This window comes from Bison bison, unplaced genomic scaffold (assembly GCF_000754665.1).
Source record: "Bison bison bison isolate TAMUID 2011002044 unplaced genomic scaffold, Bison_UMD1.0 scf7180017864456, whole genome shotgun sequence".
Lineage (NCBI taxonomy): Eukaryota > Metazoa > Chordata > Mammalia > Artiodactyla > Bovidae > Bison > Bison bison.
In genome coordinates, this window is record NW_011495018.1 from 16,772,150 (window position 1) to 16,794,601 (window position 22,452).

At 41.9% G+C, this 22,452-nt stretch overlaps 1 protein-coding gene across 1 annotated transcript in view; it reads right to left on the bottom strand.

Moving 5' to 3' along the window:
- TDRD1 (tudor domain containing 1) overlaps nt 1-22,452 on the bottom strand; it is a 64,881-nt gene that overhangs the window by 2,460 nt on the left and 39,969 nt on the right. The window contains exons 21-27 of the mRNA XM_010859590.1: nt 19,423-19,542; nt 18,158-18,274; nt 15,609-15,776; nt 14,208-14,435; nt 13,520-13,566; nt 13,351-13,438; nt 9-248 (exon numbers count right to left, since the gene is read on the bottom strand). Coding sequence (XP_010857892.1) covers nt 9-248; nt 13,351-13,438; nt 13,520-13,566; nt 14,208-14,435; nt 15,609-15,776; nt 18,158-18,274; nt 19,423-19,542 — 1,008 coding nt within the window. The remainder of the gene's footprint in view (nt 1-8; nt 249-13,350; nt 13,439-13,519; nt 13,567-14,207; nt 14,436-15,608; nt 15,777-18,157; nt 18,275-19,422; nt 19,543-22,452) is intronic.

Consider the following 22,452-nt stretch of genomic DNA (forward strand, 5'->3'; position numbering starts at 1 on the left):
AACCAAACCCGCCGCGCCGACGCCGCATTCAAGCCGGACGCCCCGTCTCTGCACGCTGGGCAGGGGCGCCCGGGGGCGGGGCGTCTCCTCCGGTGCGAGCGCGGGGAAGGAAGGGGGTTCCAGCGACGCGGAGACCACGCCGGCTGAACTCACGGCGAGGAGCGCGCGGCGGGACCCGGCTCGGGCCAGGGGGCGCTGCAAGCCCGGGGAGGCGCGCCCGGGCGGGAGCCACGTGGGACACCTGTGTTCTGCACCGAGGGGAGGCGGGGAGCGCGGCGCCGGCCGACCCGGCTAGCGCCGCTCTCCCGAGGGCGCTGCATCGCTTTGCTGGGAAGCCAGCCCGCAGCCGCCCCTCGCGTTTTTAAGCAACGCGTTGGTCATGGTCGGGAGACAAAGGTACTTACTTCTGCTCTGGTCTCCCAGCCCCCGAGCGGTGCAGCAGGGAGCACTGTGCCATCCACCTTGGACTCCGCAGGATTTATTGCTTCGACCCTTGCGAAAATGCTGACTTTGGCATCGTTAATATTTGTCATGGCAGTTGCCCTTTGTTTACCTGTGTGTTCTGTTACTGCCTTTGAGCGGTAATAATTGAGCCCTTTGGCCAGCATCCTCGTTGAAATCTGGAAGGTGCCTTGATTTTTTAAAAAATACCATAAAGCAAAAATAGCTCAGTCTGGCACAACACCTTGTGCATAGTAAGGGCTCAAAAAAGTCTCTTATTGCATAATCTATAGTTTCCATACTTCATTAAAAAAAAAAAGTGTCATTGCATAACGTGTGCTCATTACAAAAAAAAAAAAAAATTAGGTTAAGCAAACCACACCTACTCCACCACCCAGAGATAATCCCTGTTAACTTCATGGTGTTTCTTCTTCCAGCATCAGTCTACTCAAAATTTTATTGTTAGCTCATTCCATGCATGGGCTTCCCTGGTGGCTCAGTGGTAAAGAACCTGCCAGCCAATGCAGGAGAAGTAAGAGACTGGGGTTCGATTCCTGGGTCAGGAAGATCCCCTGGCAAAGGAAATGGTAACCCATTTCTTGCCTGGGAAATCCAATGAACAGAGGAACCTGGCCTGGGAAATCCAATGGACAGAGGAACCTGGCAGGTTACTGTCCTTGAGGTTGCAAGAGTCCAACATGACTTCATGACTAAATAGCAGCAGCATTCCGTGTATAGTATATCATAGCCAGCTTTTCTTTGTCCCTTTTGACATCATTCTGTGGCTTTTATCCACTTATAATGTTCTACTGTGCTTAACTTACTATCAACTTTTAATTTTAATCTTTAGATATTTGTGTTTTTGCCCAGTAACTCCCTGGAGGAAACTGCAAGAATAATGTACAATTCTTAGATATATATGTATATACATACATACACACACTCTAGGGTATATATACAAGTTAAGGCTTTTGATATGTATTATCAAGTTGCCGACCAGGAAGACTGGCCTGTTTCTTCTTTTCCAAGCTCCTCCCCCATTACTCTTATCTGATGGACAAATAACAATTTTGCTTTTACACTGTCTTTCTTCAGAAAATTCTAAATATATTTCCCCCTGTGGTTCTCAGTTGGTTTACAACCTTTTCAGTATTGACAGCTTCCAGTGAAAGTGGCCCAGGTTAAAGTTGGTGTTGCAAATTTCGGTAAAGAGGTGGAAAGGTCATTTTTTCACTCATTTATTCCTCCCAATAATATTTACTGGGCACCCAGATGAAAAAACAGTCAACCAGAACAGCATAATTAAGGCATGAGCATCTGTGAAGGGGACTCATCTTCAGGGAGGGAGGCATGGTTTCTCTAGATGGGCACTGTCCCACAGAAATGGGCTGCGAGCCACACAGGTAACAATAAATGGTCTAGTAGCTGTATTAAAGTGAACTTAATAACCCAGTAGATCCAAAACATCTCCACAGGTAATCAAGGTGAGATATTTTAAGCTGTGCATGCACGCTCAGTCACTTTAGTCATGTCCCACTCTTTGCAACCCTGTGGACTGTAGTCCACCAGGCTCCTCTGTCCATGGGATTCTCCAGGCAAGAATACTGGAGTGGGTTGCCAAGCCCTCCTCCAGGAGATCTTCCCGACCCAGGGATTGAATCTGGGTCTCCCTCATTGCAGGCAGATTCTTTACTTTCTGAGCCACTAGGGAAGTCCTATTTTAAGCCAAGTCTTTGAAATTCTGCTGTATCTTACATTTACAGCAGATCTCCTTTGCACTAGCCAGATTATAAGTATTCAAGAGCCACAAGTGGTGAGTAGCCCATGCCACTCTAGACAGAGCAGGGGTTTGAGGTGAGCAGACTAAGTCCGGCCAAAGTGGGAACTTCATGGCCCTCTCACCTACTTGTTCTGACTGGTTGTTAACAAGTTACCAGCACACCTTTGCCTAAGCGAATTTACTTTGGAGAAGCTACATTTTAATTCTGGATAGCCTGACAGCTTTATATCTGGGGTTTTCATTCCATGATTAAGAAGTAAAAAAGCTGAAACTATAAATACTGGTGGAGACACTGAAACAGAGCAGGACCCTTGGTCCTGGGGGACTATGACCTCAGTCAGTCTTTTGTCTGTAAGAAAACTTCAGCCAAAGAATAAATTTCATCAGAGAAGTGAGAAGAGGCAGAAACAAAGGTAAACAGTCAAATAAGATTAAGTAATAATAGTCATTAAGCATAATCAAGGATTTTTAGTTCCTTTTCAAGGGCTATAGATAATATTCTGAGCCATATCCTCTGAACTATCTTATAGAAACTAAAATCCCAACCAGGTGGAAGACGTTAACCACATGAAGACATGCAGCCATGATATCAGATCAGATCAGATCAGTCGCTCAGTCGTGTCCGACTCTTTGCGACCCCATGAATCACAGCACGCCAGGCCTCCCTGTCCATCACCAACTCCTGGAGTTCACTGAGACTCACGTCCATACAGTCAGTGATGCCACCCAGCCATCTCATCCTCTGTCGTCCCCTTTTCCTCCTGCCCCCAATCCTTCCCAGCATCAGAGTCTTTTCCAATGAGTCAACTCTTCACATGAGGTGGCCAAAGTACTGGAGTTTCAGCTTTAGCATCATTCCTTCCAAAGAAATCCCAGGGCTGATCTCCTTCAGAATGGACTGGTTGGATCTCCTTGCAGTCAATTCTGAGAGCTGGTCTCAAAGAAATGGAAACAAACTGACCCTGGAACTAAAGACTAATTATACTTAAATCAAGATGACACTGATCAAACCACCACATGACCAATTTCAAAATGACTGTCAGAGCCGTTTCTTCATGTAGTCCCTTCCCTTTACCTATAAAAGCTTTTGCCCACTGATTGTCAGTGTGGGGGAGGGGAATCAGCCTTTGGACAGGAGTCTGCCCTCCTCTCAGGTTGTCGGCACTGAAAACAAAGCAAATTTCTTTTCCAGCAACTTTGCCTCTTTCTTGGCTTCAGAGTGGAGAGCAGCTGGACCCCCACTTTGGGTAACAATATTAGTTGCTTCAAACGCCTTCAATCCAAGTTTAATCACCTGTGCCTTTTCACCAGGTATGTGTGGGAAGGAGGCAGAAAAGCCAGTGGCCCAAGCTGTGGAGGGTGCTGAGTGGTTGACTAGCAGGGGTAGAAGCTTTTAACACAGACAGAAGCTGGGCAACTACTTTCATCATCCACAGCAATCCCTGCTTTGTGGAAATTTAAAAAATAGTCACCATGAAAGATCTTCATCCCAAAGAGCTTGCGAGCCCCTTGTTTCCAAGGACTTGGCAGACTCATCCTGTGGCCCCAGTGCCCAGGGGCATAGTGAAAGTTGCTCAATCATGTCTGACTCTTTGTGACCCTGTGGGCTATACAGTCCATGGAATTCTCCAGGCCAGAATACTGGAGTGGGTAGCCTCTCCCTTCTAAGGGAATCTTCCCAACCCAGGGAACGAACCCAGGTCTCCCACATTGCAGGTGGATTCTTTACCAGCTGAGCCACCAGGGAAGCCCAAGAAATCAAAATGTGAATTAATTTGTGATCTTCCCTGTAGGGTATGTCTCAGTTGTAAACACACAAGGCATGATGACAACTTTGAATTCCACGAAGAGATAAAGGCAGACTTCAGCTCTCAGCAATGTGCAGAGTCCCTTTGGAGATGAGGAGGCATGGGATTCCCCGTCCAGCTTTCTTCCCTACTGGCTTTCTGATAGAGATAAGATGCTTCATTTTTGACTGTTAAGGTTCCTGGACTACAAAATTAAAAGTTGATGGGCATGGTAGTTCCCAAACTTACAGAAGCCCAATTCAAATTCTTTGCATGCCGTCCCCCAAATGATGAAGCAAGGTGAAGCACATATTTAAAAATCCTGAAGGAGGATTCCTAACAGAGCCACAAAACTTGTATCTTTTCCAGAACTCTCTTGTTAAAAAATAAAAGAATAGAAAACTGCCTATTAAATGGCAAGGAAACCATCTCAGAGGAAATGAAAGGCTTGGTTCTCAAGTAGTCCATAGGCAATAAATGAAGCAAGAGCAAAAACTGTGGAGCTCATGGCAGCAACAGGAAACAAAGGCGTGGCCAGGGCGCATAAGGAACAGAAATATAGCCATCTCACAGCTGAAGACCCTTAGGTTTGGGGCAGGCACCAACTGTTGTTCTTAGGTTGAAAGTATCTCCAGTCCTTAAGACAGTGAGAACAATTATGCAGAAGATATATCTGGATTTGCTTTTAGAAAATGTGATGCCTTCTGGCTACAAGTAAGTATGGCATGTCTACAAAGGCAAAGGCTTGGGTAACATTTCGTCATTCAATCTACATCCAATACCACAGAAGCACTAAGTCAATGCCATGAAATTAAAAGATGCGTGCTGCTTGGAAGAAAAGCAGTGACCAACCTAGGTAGCATATTAAAAAGCAGAGACGTTACTTTGCTGACAAAGGTCCATCTAGTCAAAGTTATGGTTTTTCCAGCAGTCAAGTATGGATGTGAGAGTTGGACCATAAAGAAAGCTGAGCGCCGAAGATGCTTTTCAACTGTGGTGTTGGAGAAGACTTTTCAGAGTCCCTTGGACTGCAAGATCAAACCAGTTAATCCTATAGGAAATCAGTCCTGAATATTCACTGGAAGGACTGATGCTGAAGTGCCAATTCTTTGGCCACGTGATGCAAAGAACTGACTCCTTGGAAAAGACCCTGATGCTGGGAAACATGGAAGGCAGAAGGAGAATGGGATGACAGAGGGTGAGATGGTTGGATGGCATCACCAACTTGATGGACAGGAGTTTGAGCAAGCTCCGGGAGTTGGTGATGGACAGGGAAACCTGGTGTGCTGCAGTCCGTGGGGTTGCAGAGTCAGACATAACTGACTGAACTGAATGCTTCCAAATTCTGTATCTTTAGTTTTCACATACATGTGCATGCCCTAATATAAGTATCCATTGAATGCATTTTCAGAGGAATCTGGGTACACCCTTGGAGGTGGCGAAGTAGGCCCTGCCTGACCTATAATCAACCTCACAGACCATCCCATTTCCTCAGTTCAGTTCAGTCAGTAGCTCAGTTGTGTCCGACTCAAGCAGAGTTGACTCATTAAACACAAGATCCTGAAGGCTGCTGTCTTTTGGCTTTGTTTTTCCAAATAAGAGGAACTGGAGGGCAGCCTGTGGTTCCAATCGTGCAGTTAGGAGTTGTAGGACGGTTTTTGCTTGCTGGAATTAAACGAAGATTCAGATTTGGCAAGACTTCTGCCCATTTGCACAGGATAAGAGTGGTAGAAGTCCCACCCAGATAAGTGCTTACCCTTTTTCTATGCCTGAACATTGTTCAAGCTACCCTGTAGGCAAGCGGTCTAACTTCCCTAGGAAGGCTCTCAAATCTTGGCAGTAGCTTTCACATAACCTAGAATTGGTTTCATTTAAGGATTAGCTGCCCAGCCTCAGTCACTTTCATATGCTTTCACCTTCAGGTGCTGGCGTCAGTTCAGTTCAGTCGCTCAGCTGTGTCTGACTCTTTGGGACCCCATGGACTGCAGCACGCCAGGCTTCCCTGTCCATCACCCACTCCCAGAGCTTGCTCAAACTCCTGTTCATCGAGTCAGTGATGCCATCCATCTCATCCTCTGTTGTCCCCTTCTCCTGTCTTCAACCTTTCCCAGCATCAGCGTCTTTTCTGAGGAGTCAGTTCTTTGCATCAGGTGGTCAAAGTATTGGAGTTATTGGGCTAATCCTAGAAGAGCTCAATTTGCCAAACCTGGACAGCTGCAACTGTGCTGGTGATAAGCCCACCAGTTACACACTCAGTTTATTGCCCTGGGCTGGCAGCCTCAGAGTGGCAGGCTTCACAGTGACTTTATTCCTCCTCTACAATTTGGCAGTTTAGGGCTCTGCTGAGAATGATCCTCAGGTTCTCTGGAGCAGGAGAGCTTGAGTTTAGACTATCCCTCACCCTCGTTCACAATCTTAAAACTTTCACATTTCCAGCAGCCCTAGAAAAACACATTCCACCAAAAGAAAAGGCATACCAACTATGTCTTCTTCCCCTAACCGCACCCCCCCTCCCCGCAACTATCCTTAATCCATGCATGGTTAAGAATCTCTTCTCTTGCAAAACAGATCTGATTTGTCTCAATATACAAGGCCTCTGCCAAGGAATAAACTATTTGATTATCTGGTCTCAGCTCTAGAGTACTTCTCTATGAGTGAACTAGGGGTTCTGAGGAAACCCCAAGACTGGGATTGGCGCATGTGCAGACCATACATGGCCCTACTGGGTGATAAACACATCACTAACCTCGGTGCCAGGACACAGCTGGAGCTCGATAAACATGTGAATGTGAAAGATCAAAAACAAGATCTGGTGGACTGGTGGTCCAGTGTGAAAATATGCTGAATCAATCCAGGAGATATTCAATCCATCTAGTGTGAGACTAGCTGAATCATCAAGTAATATTAAACTGCATTTAATTTAAACTGTTTCTATCCCAATTTCCAGTCTGTACCATAGGATCAAACCCTGGGATCTGATGAACTTTGACTTAAGCGTTCCTTAGTGTGTTCTGTGACATATCCCTAACTTCCCTTAATAAAAAGGACAGTTCTGTGATTCCACAGATTTCATTTGCATTTGCACTGTGGATGGAACTGAACAGAGTATGAACAAACTCAGTGCTCAGTGCTCCTAGTACATGCCAGTAAGAAAAGGAAATTAGCAAAATGCGGCTGGTGATAACAACACAAGGGAAATCTGGCTGTGAAGTAAAAGGATTTTATTGGGCACAGCAGCTTAAATTTTTATCTCATAGAAGCATATCAATGTTTGAACAACTTTTTACATGAGGTGAAACTCCATTTAATCCTGCTAACACATACTACCAGCAAAGGTACATTTTAAAAGAACAAACAAACAAAAAGTCAAGTTTCTTCTTTGAGTTGGTGACAACATCTTAGGCTTTCACAGTCTGATACTTAAATCGTGAAAAAATTCCCAAACAGAAACTTATGGGCTGGCAGGAAGGCTGGCTGGCCCATAATTCCGCACATGTGAGTTTACAGAGTTTAAGATGTCTTTATGTGCTTCAAGAAAAATATATACTCTAACTTGGCTTTTTACATTAAGCTGTTAACTGTTCTCCAGGAATCTGTGCTTCAGAAAATGTAAATTCCACTACACTAAAAATCCAAGTGGCCACAGATTTGGAAAGGTACCTACGGATGGCAGGAGCAGAAACTGCCTTCCCAGTCAGAGTGGGCGAGAGCCCAAGGGCACACTGTGCCCACGGGCTGAAAGAAAAGTGATCTCAGTGAGGACGGACAGAGAGAAACTGATGACCTCAGAGTAGACAGGAAAAGAAGGGCAGAGACCTGAGCAACAACAAACCAAAGAACTTTTATTATGTGGAAGAGACAGGTTGTGACAGGGAGAGCAGGGTTTATTTTATTATGGAACACATCAAACATACAGAGAAAAGTCCAAAAAATACAACTTGTGTATCTAACAACTAAACTGACCCAGTATTAACCTGGAGCCATATTTTCTTCAGCACCTTTAAGTAATAAAAAGCTCTATGTAGACTAGACAGCCCCTATGTATCCCTTCCCGATGCTCTCGTGTACTTACTGTGTATCTTTAATGCGAGACTGAGAGGATGCATTTAGAGGGGGAAAAAAAAAACCTACCCAACCTAGACAGAAGAATGGTAAGCAAACAAAAAATGCAGACATAAAAGGTCATTAAAGAAAAAGTTTCCAACAAACAAAAACACAAGATGCAGTACTTTCTCTCCTAAATCTAGCCTTCACTACTTCCTGTCTCATAAGTGTTGATCTTCAAGAGAGGCTGTATCTGCAAGACAAAAATCGATTCTTAGTATGCCTTATACAAAAACCCAGTCACTGTGGTTCTTAATATCTATTTTAAGTACAAGAAAACCAAATACTCACTTTTAATCTGAAATTCCACATTTCCTTCAGTCAGATTTGCTAGTTAAAAAAAATTCACCACTGCAATAACAGGGCTTTATGTTCAGTATAGCTGTTTGTACTCCCCTTCACAGATATGCTCCCCTCCAAATATAAAAAATATTTTATACTAACCTGTATGCTGAAATACTTAAATCTCTGATGAAGAGATTACAGTTTTATGTTCCCATACCACACCATTCCTAGTTCAGCAATATTACAATTATATATATATGACATATGCATGCATGCTCAGTCGTATTCGAGTCTCTGTGACCTCATGGGCTATAGCACATCAGGCCCCTGTGTCCATGGGATTTTCCCAGCAAGAATACTGGAGTGGGTTGCCATTCTCCTCCAGGAGAGTCTTCTCAACTCAGGACCAGAGTTTTATGTTCTTGTAAGTGTATAACTCTTAGTTCAGCAGTTTTACAATTAAACTACTAACAAATTTTTGCAATCAGTAGTTCATGATCTGAGCCACAGTCAGCTCCTTGTTTTTGCTGACTGTATACAGCTTCTCCATCTTTGGCTGCAAAGAATATAATCAATCTGATTTTGGTATTGACCATCTGGTGATGTCCATGTGTAGAGTCGTCTCTTGTGTTGCTGGAAGAGGGTGTTTGCCATGACGAGTGCATTCTCTTGACAAAACTCTGTTGTCCTTTGCCCTGCTTCATTTTGTATTTCAAGGCCAAACTTGCGTGTTACACCAAGTACCTCCTGACTTCGTACTTTTACATTCTAGTCCCCTGTGATCAAAAGGACATCTTTTTTTGGTGTTACTTCTAGAAGGTCTTGTAGGTCATCTTAGAACTGTTCAACTTCAGTTTCTTCAGCATTAGTGGTTGGGGCACAGACTTGGATTACTGTGATATTGAATGGTTTGCCTTGGAAACGAACAAGAGATCATTCTGTCACGTTTGAGACTGTACCCAAGTACCGCACTTCGACTCTCTTGTTGACTATGAGGGCTACTCCAATTCTTCTAAGGGATTCTTGCCCACAGTAGTAGATATAATGGTCATCTGAATTAAATTCACCCATTCCAGTCCATTTTAGTTCACTGATTCCTAAAATGTCAATGTTCACTCTTGCCATCTCCTGTTTGACCACTTCTAATTTACCTTGATTCATGGACCTAACATTCCAGGTTTGTATGCAATATTGTTCTTTATAGCATTGGACTTTACTTTCATCACCAGTCACACCCACAACTGGGCATTGTTTGTTTTTTTGGCTCCATCTCTTCATTCTTTCTGGAATAATTTTTCCACTCTTCTCCAAAATGATATTGGGCACCTACCGACCCGGGGAGTTCATCTTTCAATGTCATATCTTTTTGCCTTTTCATACTGTTCATGGGATTCTCAAGGCAAGAATACTGAAGTGGTTTGCCATTCCCTTCTCCCTTTTCCTTACTGCAAAATTCAGACTTAAATTGAAGAAAGTAGGGAAACCACTAGACAGACCATTCAGGTATGATCTAAATCAAATCCCTTACGATTATACAGTGGAAGTGACAAATAAGTTCAGGGGATTAGATCTGATAGACAGAGTGCCTGAAGAACTATGGATGGAGGTTCATGACACTGCATAGGAGGCAGTGATCAAGACCATCTCCAAGAAAAAGAAATGCAAAAAGGCAAAATGGTTGTCTGAGAAGGCCTTACAAATAGCTGAGAAAAGGAGAGAAGCTAAAGGCAAAGAGGAAAGGAAAGATATACCCATATGAGTGCAGAGTTCTAAAGAATAGCAAGGAGAGATAAGAAAGCCTTCTTCAATGATCAATGCAAAGAAATAGAGGAAAACAATAGAATGAGAAAGACCAGAGATCTCTTCAAGAAAATTAAGAGATACCAAGGGAACATTTCATGCAAAGATGGGCACAATAAAGGAAGAAATGGCATGAACCGAACAGAAGCAGAAGATATTAAGAGGTGGCAAGAATACACAGAAGAACTATACAGAAAAGATCATGATCCAGATAACCACGATGGTGTGATCACTCACCTAGAGCCAGACATCCTGGAATGTGAAGTCAAGTGGGCCTTAGGAAGCATCACTACGAACAAAGCTAGTGGAGGTGATGGAATTCCAGTTGAGCTATTTCAAATCCTGAAAGATGATGCTGTGAAAGTGCTGGACTCAATATGCCAGCAAATTTGGAAAACTCAGCAGTGGCCACAGGACTGGAAAAGGTCAGTTTTCATTCCCATCCCAAAGAAAGGCAATGCTAAAGAATGCTCAAACTACTGCACAAGTGCACTCATCTCACGTGCTAGCAAGTAATGCTCAAAATTCTTCAAGCCAGGCTTCAACAGTACATGAACTGTGAAGTTCCAGATGTTCAAGCTGGATTTAGCAAAGGCAGAGGAACCAGAGATCATATTGTCAACATCTGCTGGATCATCGAAAAAGAAAGGGAGTTCTAGTAAACCATCTACTTCTGCTTTATTGACTACACCAAAGCCTTTAACTGTGTGGATCACAACAAACCGTGGAAAATTCTTCAAGAGATGGAAATGCCAGACCACTTTACCTGTCTCCTGAGAAACCTGTATGCAGGTCAAGAAGCAACAGTTAGAACCAGACATGGAACAATGGACTGGTTCCAAACAGGAAAAGGAGTATTTCAAGGCTGTATAATGTCACTCTGTTTATTTAACTTATATACAGATTACATCATGCAAAATGCTGGGCTGGATAAAGCACAGCTGGGATCAAGATTGCAAGGAGAAATATCAATAACCTCAGATATGTGGCAACCCTTGTGACAGAAAGCAAAGAGGAACTAAAGAGCCTCTTGATGAAAGTGAAAGAGGAGAGTGAAAAAGTTGGGTTAAAGCTCAACATTCAGAAAACTAAGATCATGGCATCCGGTCCCATCACTTCATGGGAAATAGATGGAGAAACAGTGGAAACAGTATCAGACTTTATTTTGGGGGGCTCCAAAATCACTGCAGATGGTGACTGCAGCCATGAAATTAAAAGACGCTTGTTCCTTGTAAGAAAAACTATGACCAACCTAGACAGCATATTAAAAAGCAGAGACATTACTTTACTAACAAAAGTCCATCTAGTCAAGGCTATGGTTTTTCCAGTGGTGTATGGATGTGAGCGCTGGACCATAAACAAAGCTGAGCACCGAAGAATTGATGCTTTTGAACTGTGGTGTTGGAGAAGACTCTTGGGAGTCCCTTGGATAGCAAGGAGATCCAACGAGTCCATCCTAAAGAAGATCAGTTCCGGGTGTTCATTGGAAGGACTGATGCTGAAGCTGAAACTGCAATACTCTGGCCACCTGATGCAAAGAACTGACTCATCTGAAAAGACCCTGGTGCTGGGAAAGATTGAGGGCAGGAGGAGAAGGGGACAGTGGAGGATGAGATGGTTGGATGGCATCCCAAAACAATGGACATGGGTTTGAGTGGACTCCGGGAGTTGGTGATGGACAGGGAGGCCTGGTGTGCTGTGATTCATGGGGTTACAGAGTCGGAAATGACTGAGCGACTAAACTGAATTGAACTTCAATATATTTAGAAACAGAAAACACTGGTTTCACCTGAACTTGTATATGCAACACTCAATAATCCTATGGGGGAAAAAAACTTATTTCAAAGATAAAAAGATAAAAGCACATACAAGTTAATCAACTTGATTAAAAATATGATGACTTGGTGTTAGGACTAAATGCCAGAAGTTTATGTCATTGCATGTTCCCCAATCTATGAAATTTAAAGTATCATCAAATTTCCGATTTTAAACTCAAGTACACAAAACAGCTGTTAGTATAAAAACAGTGTATTAAAAAGGATTGAAAGTTGGAATTGCAAGTTAGCATTTATTTTAAAAAGTAAGCCAAAACTTGTGAAGTAAAGTCAATAAATCATCTCAAAATCAATCATGAGAATCAAACCTGATGATCCTACATGAATGACAGTTAGCTTAGAACTTAGTCATACTTTCTCAGAAACAGAAAGAAAACAACTGTGCGTTAACACATGGAGAATACATGTGACCCCGGTAGGTACCTTCTTAAGAACTGCTACACTCACAGAGCCCCAGAGAGCAGGAGGACCTCGGGAGCTCCTTGCAATGGTCAGATACAAACTGCACTTTAGCCTGCCAGAGTGCAGGAATTAAGTCAAAGTTTCTTGCTTTTAGTTGAAATTCTATCAATTCAAAGTGCCAAGAAGGACAACTTCATTTTGACCAGAAGTCCTAATTCGTTACTGATCCCAAAACACGTTCCAAGGGTCATCTCAGATCACAGCATCCCAGGCAGAAAAAAGAAAAGCAGCAGCAGCAGCAAGGGAACCACTATTTAAAATCCACTATGGGTTTGCCGATGACTGATGGCAGATTCGTGTTAATGTATGGCACAAACCAACACAACACTGCAAAGCAATTATCCTTCAATTAAAAAGAAAGAAAAAATAAAACCCACTGGTGGCATCTTTAACCTCTAGAGTCACTGTAGCTAAAGAAGGAAGAATATGCTTTGTTCTGAAATGAAATCCATCACTGCAGCCCATTTTCTTGACTCAGAACTTCTTCACAAAAAGTGTTAACCATCTCCATAGGAGTGTGTACAAGGAAGTGTTAATTTCACTCTAGACGCAAAGAATTTCAGGCTAAGCTTGATCTCACGACAATTTTTACATATCCCTGCACATACCATCATGAGCTTTCTCTATGTCAAGCAACTGTGAGGACAGGATGGGCCTGGACTCAGTTCCATAAGCAGTGTCAAAGGCAGGCTACCAAACAAAACCTAGGAAGACGGCAGAATCATTATAGCCAGCCCTCCGATCCTCAGACCACAGAGGACAGCACAGCCTCTAAACACATACTCTGCCCTGAGAAAAAGATGGGTGATGTCCTGTTGGGGGTTGCCTAAGAGAAAAAACATCAAATTTAACTTACTTTTTAACAATTTTTTCATTTCAATAAATTTATTTTGATTGGTTGGATTGTTTAAAAGGAAGAGAAGAATTTGCTCATGCTTTTCAACCTGAGGGTGAGAAAGAAAATAGTGTTATTTCATTCCTTAAAATGTTGGGAGTATAGTTTCACTTTAGGGAAATTCACCCACTTGTTTCTGTAGCTTCGTGCAGCAGCAGTTCATCCTGTCTGCCGTTTCTAAAAGCAAATGCAAAGAGCTGTTAGATCTCTTAGCTATAAATAATAGGAAAAAAAAAACCAAAAACCTGGAGTTTGAACATACACAAGCCTGCCCCGCAGGGCAGATCCTTTCCAACCACAAAGGAGTAGATGGATTAAACCTTTCATCGGCGCTTTAATGTTACCTACTACTCTGTCCTGGGTTCTACCCAGTGAGTGCCCTCATCCTTCCAAGGTTTCAGGTCTTGCCTATCCTGCACAGTGTATCTCTTTCTGGTGGAGATCAGGCCTGCCTAATCATCTTATGAAATAACTAGTAAGACCCAGTCTCAAGTATACGAGTTCTTCTCACTTTGATCAGGATCAAAAGGAAGTGGGAAGTAACTCTGAATGCTTGACCTTTTTAAAGCTTGGAGCATTAATGCTATGGACAAGGTTGCTGAGCCTGATATAAAGAAAACCTGGACTGGGAGGCCGGATTCCTTCCAGGCTCCTCTGAGGCGGCAACATGAGTCAGTACCCCACTGCAGGATTCACAGAAGAGGACGACAAAGGGAACAAACGTAGGCGTGAGACTACAGATCAGACCTACTAAACTGAGTACATCTGTTCCTGGTCACACTTACATCTGCTATTAATTAAACTTGAAAAAACAATACCTGTATTTACAGCAGCTGGCTTTTTAGATGTGATGTTTTTTGCCAGACCATACATCACCAGCTTATCAGCTATATTGATAATACCATTCTCGGAACACTTCTCAACTGACACCGTGTGGACATTCTTGATAACTCCTTTTACAGAAATCATTACATTCTGATTCAACATGAAATTCTTCAGTAGCTCTATCATTAGGTGAGAACATCTTCCATTCAATTCCATTAGTCCTGGAAAAAAATTGAGTATTAATCAACAAGTTTCTAAAATATAATATTTAACTTAATTGTCTAAGGATAATAAACAAAAGGCTCACTGATTTTAGCTAGCTTTAGTTACGTATGCTGTAATGTACAACTGCTGCTGCATTCAAATAAATCAAACTTGACAAATATTCCTCAATCCCTATTATGTGTCAAGCACTAGTGAAGAGAAAGTTGCTTAGTCGTTTCCTACTTTTCGCGACTCCACGGACTATACAGTCCCTTGAAATTCTCCAGGCCAGAGTACTGGAGTGGGTAGCCTTTCCCTTCTCCAGGGGATCTTCCCAACTCAGGGATCGAACCCAGGTCTCCTGCATTGCAGGTGTATTCTTTATCAGCCAAGCCACAAGAGAAGCCCAAGAATACTAGAATGGGTAGCCTATCCCTTCTCCAGGGGATCTTCCCGACCCAGGGATCAAACCAGGGTCTCCTGCATTGCAGGCCGATTCTTTACCAGCAGAGCCATCAGGGAAGCCCTGTCACGCACTTAATTTAGATCTAAAAGCCAGAACACTGACAAATGTCTACCTGCGTGGACTTCTGTTCTAATGGGGGAAGCAAACAATGATAAAGAGAATTTTCTGAGTCAAAACCAAAGTAGACTACGAGGCAGTCTGTTATTATCTGGTGGAACCTCTAGGTAAAGAATATAGGAGTAAGAATAAAAAGCTACTTCAGCATTTTGGTTCCTTTTGTTCAAATTCCAACTGAAGGGTTGAATAAATATGCAGATATACATAAGAGTACGAATAGTAAGGTAGCCCAAAACAGTGTCATGTGAACATCTCTAGTCTGCAACAAAGTAGAAAGACCCCAACAAAAGAGGTCAGAGGAGTGACCCCAGTTGGTCCTGGCTCTGCCACTTACTACCTCTGCAACCTGAGGCCAACCAGAATCTCTGAGCCTTGACTCTTTGACACTGATCTGTGAAACCAAAGACAGAACGACTGAATATAATTTTTGTGAGAATGAAATAAAGAATAAAAGACATGAGGTTTTTTTTTTTAATATAAACTCTGCTTGATATTTAGAAATCTGGACAGTTACTTAAAATACCCATTTGTTTCAGACTTAATGCTATAGAAGAAAGGAAAAAAAATCCCACAGACACCCATACTGGAAAGTGATTTAACTGTCTACCGTCAAGGGAACACTTGATAATTTGGAAAGGAAGCTCCAGGTGCCTGGCAGAGATGGGCTGCACTCTGCAGAGAGGCAGGGTTTCGATGTTTCCATAGTCCACATAGAGCACTCTCACGTCGGCATCTGATGTCCCCAGCACGATGGCACGGTACCAGCAATCATCGCCTAAAAACGGAACGGAGTCTCAGGTGAGAAGTTACATTCAATGAGGCCCTCCTCCCTTAAGGTGGTTATTCAGTTACATTGACATCACTTGGAAATCCACACCAAGATTTCTGGTTTCATGCCAAGGAGTCTAGATTAAATACAAGCATCACCTCTACTTCTTGCAGATTCTACTGAAAAGACAGTTACAGGATTGAACAGAAAAAAAGGCTAAAACCACAAGGATAGAGAACAAGCGAGAAGACAATGTAAGGTTGGGAAGCTGGAAAGCAGATACATGAATGGAAATGACTTAGCAGAGCTCAACTGAAGCTGCTGTAAGGAAGCCAAGAAGCGTCCCAGTTTGCATTTCAAATCCCTAAGCAAGCAAGGCTCAATAATTGGTGCTACTCATTCAAAAGTAGGAGGAAAGACGGAACTGAGATGGTGACTGAATAGTGGAAGCAGAGTTCCTTCCCCAAGACATGTATATAAACTTTAGTTTATAAACACATTACACATAATAGCTATTTTTAAAGGTGCTGAAGCTTTATGATCAGCTCTGTGTTTACATGCTTTAATAACACTTAGAAAAGTCCCCCTTTCTAGGTAACGGCTCTACCCATGGGCAGAAGACTAGTTTCTTCTCCAGAGAGGACGAACCAGAGACTGTGGACTGGGGAACATGAGGCAGAGCAGAGGATAGAGTTTACAAGATCCCTGTCAGGCAAGTCACGCACTTCAGGCAGCAGACAACCATCTCAAGCAAAAGCACTTCAAGACACCAGCGTGAGGACTTCCCAGTGAAACAGCAGAGCCAGCCCACAGGGAAGCCCACCAAGCAGACAAGCTCTGCCCCCACTCAAAGGAACTTCCAATTAGCTTCTTAGCACCTCACCTTATACAGATAAAACAGCAAAGGATGGCCAAATAGAAGAAGAAAGAGAAGACCAGACCAAACAAACAGGATCTCGAGGAAACAGAGGCCAAGGACAGAGGGAACCATGAAAATTAAAAGAATATGACCATCCTCAGAGAAACGACCTTCCATCCTTAGAACAGGTACAAGGAAGTGTTAAAACCACACACTTGAGAAACATAAAAACTACTGAAACAAAAAAACTGTGGTATTAAAAATGAGGTAAGAAAGGCTGGAAGAGAAAACTGAGGAAACCTCTTGAACAGAACAAAAAAGATGAAATAGCAGAGGAAATTCAGCAGAAGAGTTTAAGCCCAACATTAGAAAACCTGGGCGTTCATAAAACAGCAGAAAACGAAAGGAAGGAATAAAAAAAATTCAGGAACAAATTTCAAAACTAAAGCTCATAAATTTCAAGACTAAAGTGCCCACCCGCTGAGTGCTCGCTCAGTACAATGGTGGAAGGAAAACCAGAGCTGGGGGAGGTCCCTGGTTAGGACCCCACACCTGCACCGTCAGGGCCCGGGTTCGATCCCTGGTTGGCGAACTAAGATTCCACAAGCTGTGTGGAGTAGCCCAGAAAAAGAAAGAAAGAAAACCAATGCTAAGTCACATCATAAAATTCAAAACTCGGGATGAAGAGATTACCGCAAGTTCCAGAAAGAAGGAAAAAAATATGTACAGAGTTTGGAGAACCTCAATGACATCTACCTCTCCACCAGCAACACCTACAGCTAAAAGACAATATAAAAGCAACACCTTCAAAAATTTAAGGGGAAGATGATTTCCAACCTGGAATTCTATCTATAGGTAAGCTATTAAGAAACTATTAGGGTGAATACTGTTTCAAACATGAAACGTAACAGAAAACTTATTTTACACATACCTTTTCTCAGCTTCCAGAGGATGAGATATACCCAAATATTAAGAGTAAATCAAAAGTAAGGGATCCAGAAAGCACATTGAAATGAGGAAGGGAGACAATCTTGCAACAAGAGGAGGGGTGGGAGAGAAATCCAAGCAACAGAGGGTTGGCATGATGGTGACGAGAACCTCCAGGAGGACAGCTCAGGTCCCAAAGACAAGCAGTCTAGACAGGAGCTGGCAAAAAGGCCAGGGCTGCCTACAATTATGACAAAAGTTGATTAAGTACATAAAGTACTCTTGGATAGAATTTTTACCAGTGAGAGGACTGGAGATCATTACTGAAAGTATACAGAACACAAGTAACAAAAAAAAAAGGCTGCAAAAGTATTTATAGTGACTACATGGCTAGGCTGTGAACCGCTTTTATGCAACCCTAGTATCGTAACACAGAATACTTATCTAACCAAAAATTAGGATACATTTCTACCGGGAAGAAAACAGAGGGAAACTGAAGATCCAACTATCATATAAAACAAATAGAAAATTAAATACTTTTAAAAACTGTAAGTCTCATGTTTTAAATGCTCACTCTTCTGGGTAACAGAAAGAATCTTACTTGTATATCTGGCACAACACGCATCTCCAATTTTCGGTGTATAGGGTGATCGGCTTTTCTGAGCATTGCAATATTCTAACAATTCGGCTGTCAATACGCTCAGTTTTTCCTGATCTTCTAAAATATATATATAAAAAAAACAACGTTCTATGAAGAAACTTTCAATGCCAATATTTATAAAAGTATATAAAAAGGAAGATCAAATCTAAACTCCAAAGATCCTGTATATTTTTAATATTTTAAATATTAATATTTAAAATATTTTGATTTTTACTATTTTAAAACATTTCTGTTTTAAAAATAGATAAAACCACTAGTGGGTACCCTGTGGGGAAGGGACGCAGTACTGGAAGGGGCAAGAAGGAAGCCACCGGTGGGCTAATTTGTTGACCAGGGTGGCTAGCCCAGTGTGCTCGTTCTACAAAAGCTTATGATATCAGGCTACAGCTTTACAATTGTTCCGTGAACTTGTCAGTGTGTTATAGGTAAGAAAATGAAATAAAGTACTTCCAATTCATCACACCATATGTAGCTGTCGCCTGAGCCCATGCTTCCTACTATACAGTATAAAGATGATTGTTCCTAATACAGAGAATAAATTTAAGAACAGTTATTGGTATCACCACAATTCTTGGTTTGATCACTTTAAAAAAAATTTCATTTTTAAGTATCTGCAAATTATTCTGAATAGCCAACTTGTACTAACTCAGTTTCTGAACTACAAGGATAAACTCAAATACACTGACAAGATAACTGAATTATAATCTTTCATGAAACAAAAAAGGAAAATTAAAGTCAACATTTATATGCTACTCTTCTTCACAATTAGAGGCACTGTAAAACAGTTCTCTAAATTCCTAAGACTCAGTAACATTGTGATTAAAGAGTGATTTCAAAGTACTCTTTCAACATATCTAGAACAGAATTCAGTTCAAATTCTCTCAATGCTCATAGAAGGTTAGGTTAGTAAGTATAATTCCATACAGACAGTACCTACTTTTAAACAAGAAATTATACAGTAATCAAGGACACTGCCTTGTTATAAAAAGCTGCAGATAATCAAGACCAGGCAGAGTAGACACTGAATGCAGGGCATGTTCACATCTGTTTTTAAAATCAGATTTTCCTTACATATTACTATGATCAATTAAAACACTGAGTGGAAAAGAAATCATCACTTCTTCTCCGGGTCACTTCCTAAGGAGTTCAGTTAAGTTCATTCTACAATGAACAGACTAGCATAAATATGTCTCAAACTTTCTTACCTGCTATTTCATTTGGTAGAGCATAAAACAAGTTTGCATTTGTGATTTCTAAAATGCATGCTTGTACAGTTTTATTAACTGGCAATTCTATTGTACTCCACTGATCAGCTGAAGAGATGGCTGAAAATACACGAAATACAGTCCTCTCATGAAACAGATAAACTTCAGTATTCAACACTCCCAAAGTCCCAAAATGAAAATCTGTATTTTCCAAAAGACTTTGTTTAATATTAGGGACTCTAGTGTGCATTACAAAAAAGCTCAACCTATATAACAAGAATCCTTAAACTATGACACTCATATAGACTATTTTTATTTCTATAGTACATTTAATTCTTAAAATTTACTCAAACTTTAAGGGATACATAGCTGTATGATGTACGTGTTTACCTGACAAGTAACTACATTAAAAATGAGTATAGTGTTCAATAAAACCCTGTTTCAATAAACATTCAGTTCAGTTCAGTTGCATCCAATTCTTTGCAACCCAATGTACTGCAGCACACCAGGCCTCCCTGTCCATCACCAACTCCCAGATTTATTCAAACTCCATGAGTTTACTCATGTCCATTGAGTCGGTGATGCCATCTAACGATCTCATCCGCTGTTGTCCCCTTCTCCTGCCACCTTCAATCTTTCCCAGCATCAGGCTCTTTTCAAACATGTCACTTCTTCACATAAGGTGGTGAAAATATTGGAGTTTCAACTTCAACATCAGTCCTTCCAATGAAATTCAGGACTGATTTCCTTTAGGATGGACTCGTTGGATCTCCTTGCAATCCAAGGGACTCTCAAGAGTCTTCTCCAACACCACAGTTCAAAACCATCAATTCTTTAGCTCTCAGCTTTCTTTATAGTCCGACTCTCACATCCATACATGACCACTGGAAAAACCATAGCCTTGACTAGACAGACCATTGTTGGCAAAGTAAGGTCTCTGCTTTTTAATATGCTGTCTAGGTTGGTCATAACTTTCCTTCCAAGGAGTAAGCGTCTTTTAATTTCATGGCTGCAGTCACCATCTGCAGTGATTTGGGAGCCCCTAAAGATAAAGTCTGTCACTGTTTCCATTGTTTCCCCATCCATTTGCCATGAAGAGATAGGACCAGATGCCATCATCTCAGTTTTCTGAATGTTGAGGTTTAAGCCAACTTTTTCACTCTGCTCTTTCACTTTCATCAAGAGGCTCTTTAGTTGTTCTTCACTTTCTGCCATAAGGGTGGTGTCATCTGCATATCTGAGATTATTGATGTTTCTCCCGGCAATCTTGATTCCAGCTTGTGCTTCCTCCAGCCCAGCGTTTCTCATGATGTACTCTGCATATAAGTTAAATAAGCAGGGTGATAATATACAGCCTTGATGTACTCCTTTCCCTATTTGGAACCAGTCTGTTGTTCCATCTCCAGTTCTAACTGTTGCTTCTTGACCTGCATACAGATTTCTCAAGAGGCAAGTCAGGTGGTCTGGTATTCCCATCTCTTTCAGAATTTTCTAGTTTGTGGTGATCCACACAGTCAAAGGCTTTGGCATAGTCAATAAAGTAGAAATAGGTGTTTTTCTGGAACTCTCTTGCGTTTTCAATAATCCAACAGATGTTGGTAATTTGATCTCTGGTTCCTCTGCCTTTTCTAAAACCAGCTTGTACATCTGGAAGTTCACAGTTCACATAATGTTGAAGCCTCGCTTGGAGAATTTTGACCATTACTTTGCTAGTATGTGAGATGAGTGCAATTGTGAGGTAGTTTGAACATTCTCTGGCATTGCCTTTCTTTGGGATTGGAATGAAACTGACATTTTCCAGTCCTGTGGCCACTGCTGAGTTTTCCAAATTTGCTGGCATATTGAGTGCAGCTATTTGTAAGGCCTCCTCAGACAGCCATTTTGCTTTTTTGCATTTCTTTTTCTTGGGGATAGTCTTGATTCCTGTCTCCTGTACCATGTCACAAACCTCCATCCATAGATAATCAGGCACTCTGTCTATCAGATCTAGTCCCTTAAATCTATTTCTCATTTCCACTGTATAGTCATAAGGGATTTGATTTAGGTCATACATGAATGGTCTATTGGTTTTCTCCACTTTCTTCAATTTCAGTCTGAATTTGGCAATAAGGAGTTCATGATCCGAGCCACAGTCAGCTCCCGGTCAAGGAGAGATAAGAAGGCCTTCCTCAGTGATCAAGGCAAAGAAATAGAGGGAAACAATAGAATGGGAGACTAGAGATCTCTTCAAGAAAATTAGAGATACCAAGGGAACATTTCAGGCAAAGATGGGCTCAATAAAGGACAGAAATGGCATGAACTGAAAAGAAGCAGAAGATACTAAGAGGAGGTGGCAAGAATACACAGAACTGTACAAAAAAGGTCTTCACAACCCATATAATCACGATGGTGTGATCACTCACCTGAGCCAGACATTCTGGAATGTGAAGTCCAGTGGGCCTTAGAAGCATCACTACAAAGCTAGTGGAAGAGATGGAATTCCAGTTGAGGTATTTCAAATCCTAAAAGATGACGCTGTCAAAGTGCTGCACTCAATATGCCAGCAAATTTGGAAAACTCAGCAGTGGCCACAGGACTGGAAAAGGTCAGTTTTCATTCCAATCCCAAAGAAAGGCAATGCCAAAGAATGCTTCAACTACCGCACAATCGCACTCATCTCACACACTAGTAAAGCGATGCTTAAGATTCTCTAAGCCAGGCTTCAGGAATACATGAACTATGAACTTCCAGATGTTCAAGCTGGTTTTAGAAAAGGCAAAGGAACCAGAGATCAAATTGCCATCTGTTGGATCACTGAAAAAGCAAGAGAGTTCCAGAAAAACATCTATTTCTGCTTTATTGACTATGCCAAAGCCTTTGACTGTGTGGACCACAATAAACTGTGGAAAATTCTGAAAGAGATGGGAATACCAGACCACCTGACCTGCCTCTTGAGAAACCTATATGCAGGTCAGGAAACAATTAGAACTGGACATGGAACAACACACTGGTTCCAAATAGGAAAAGGAGTACATCAAGGCTGTATATTAT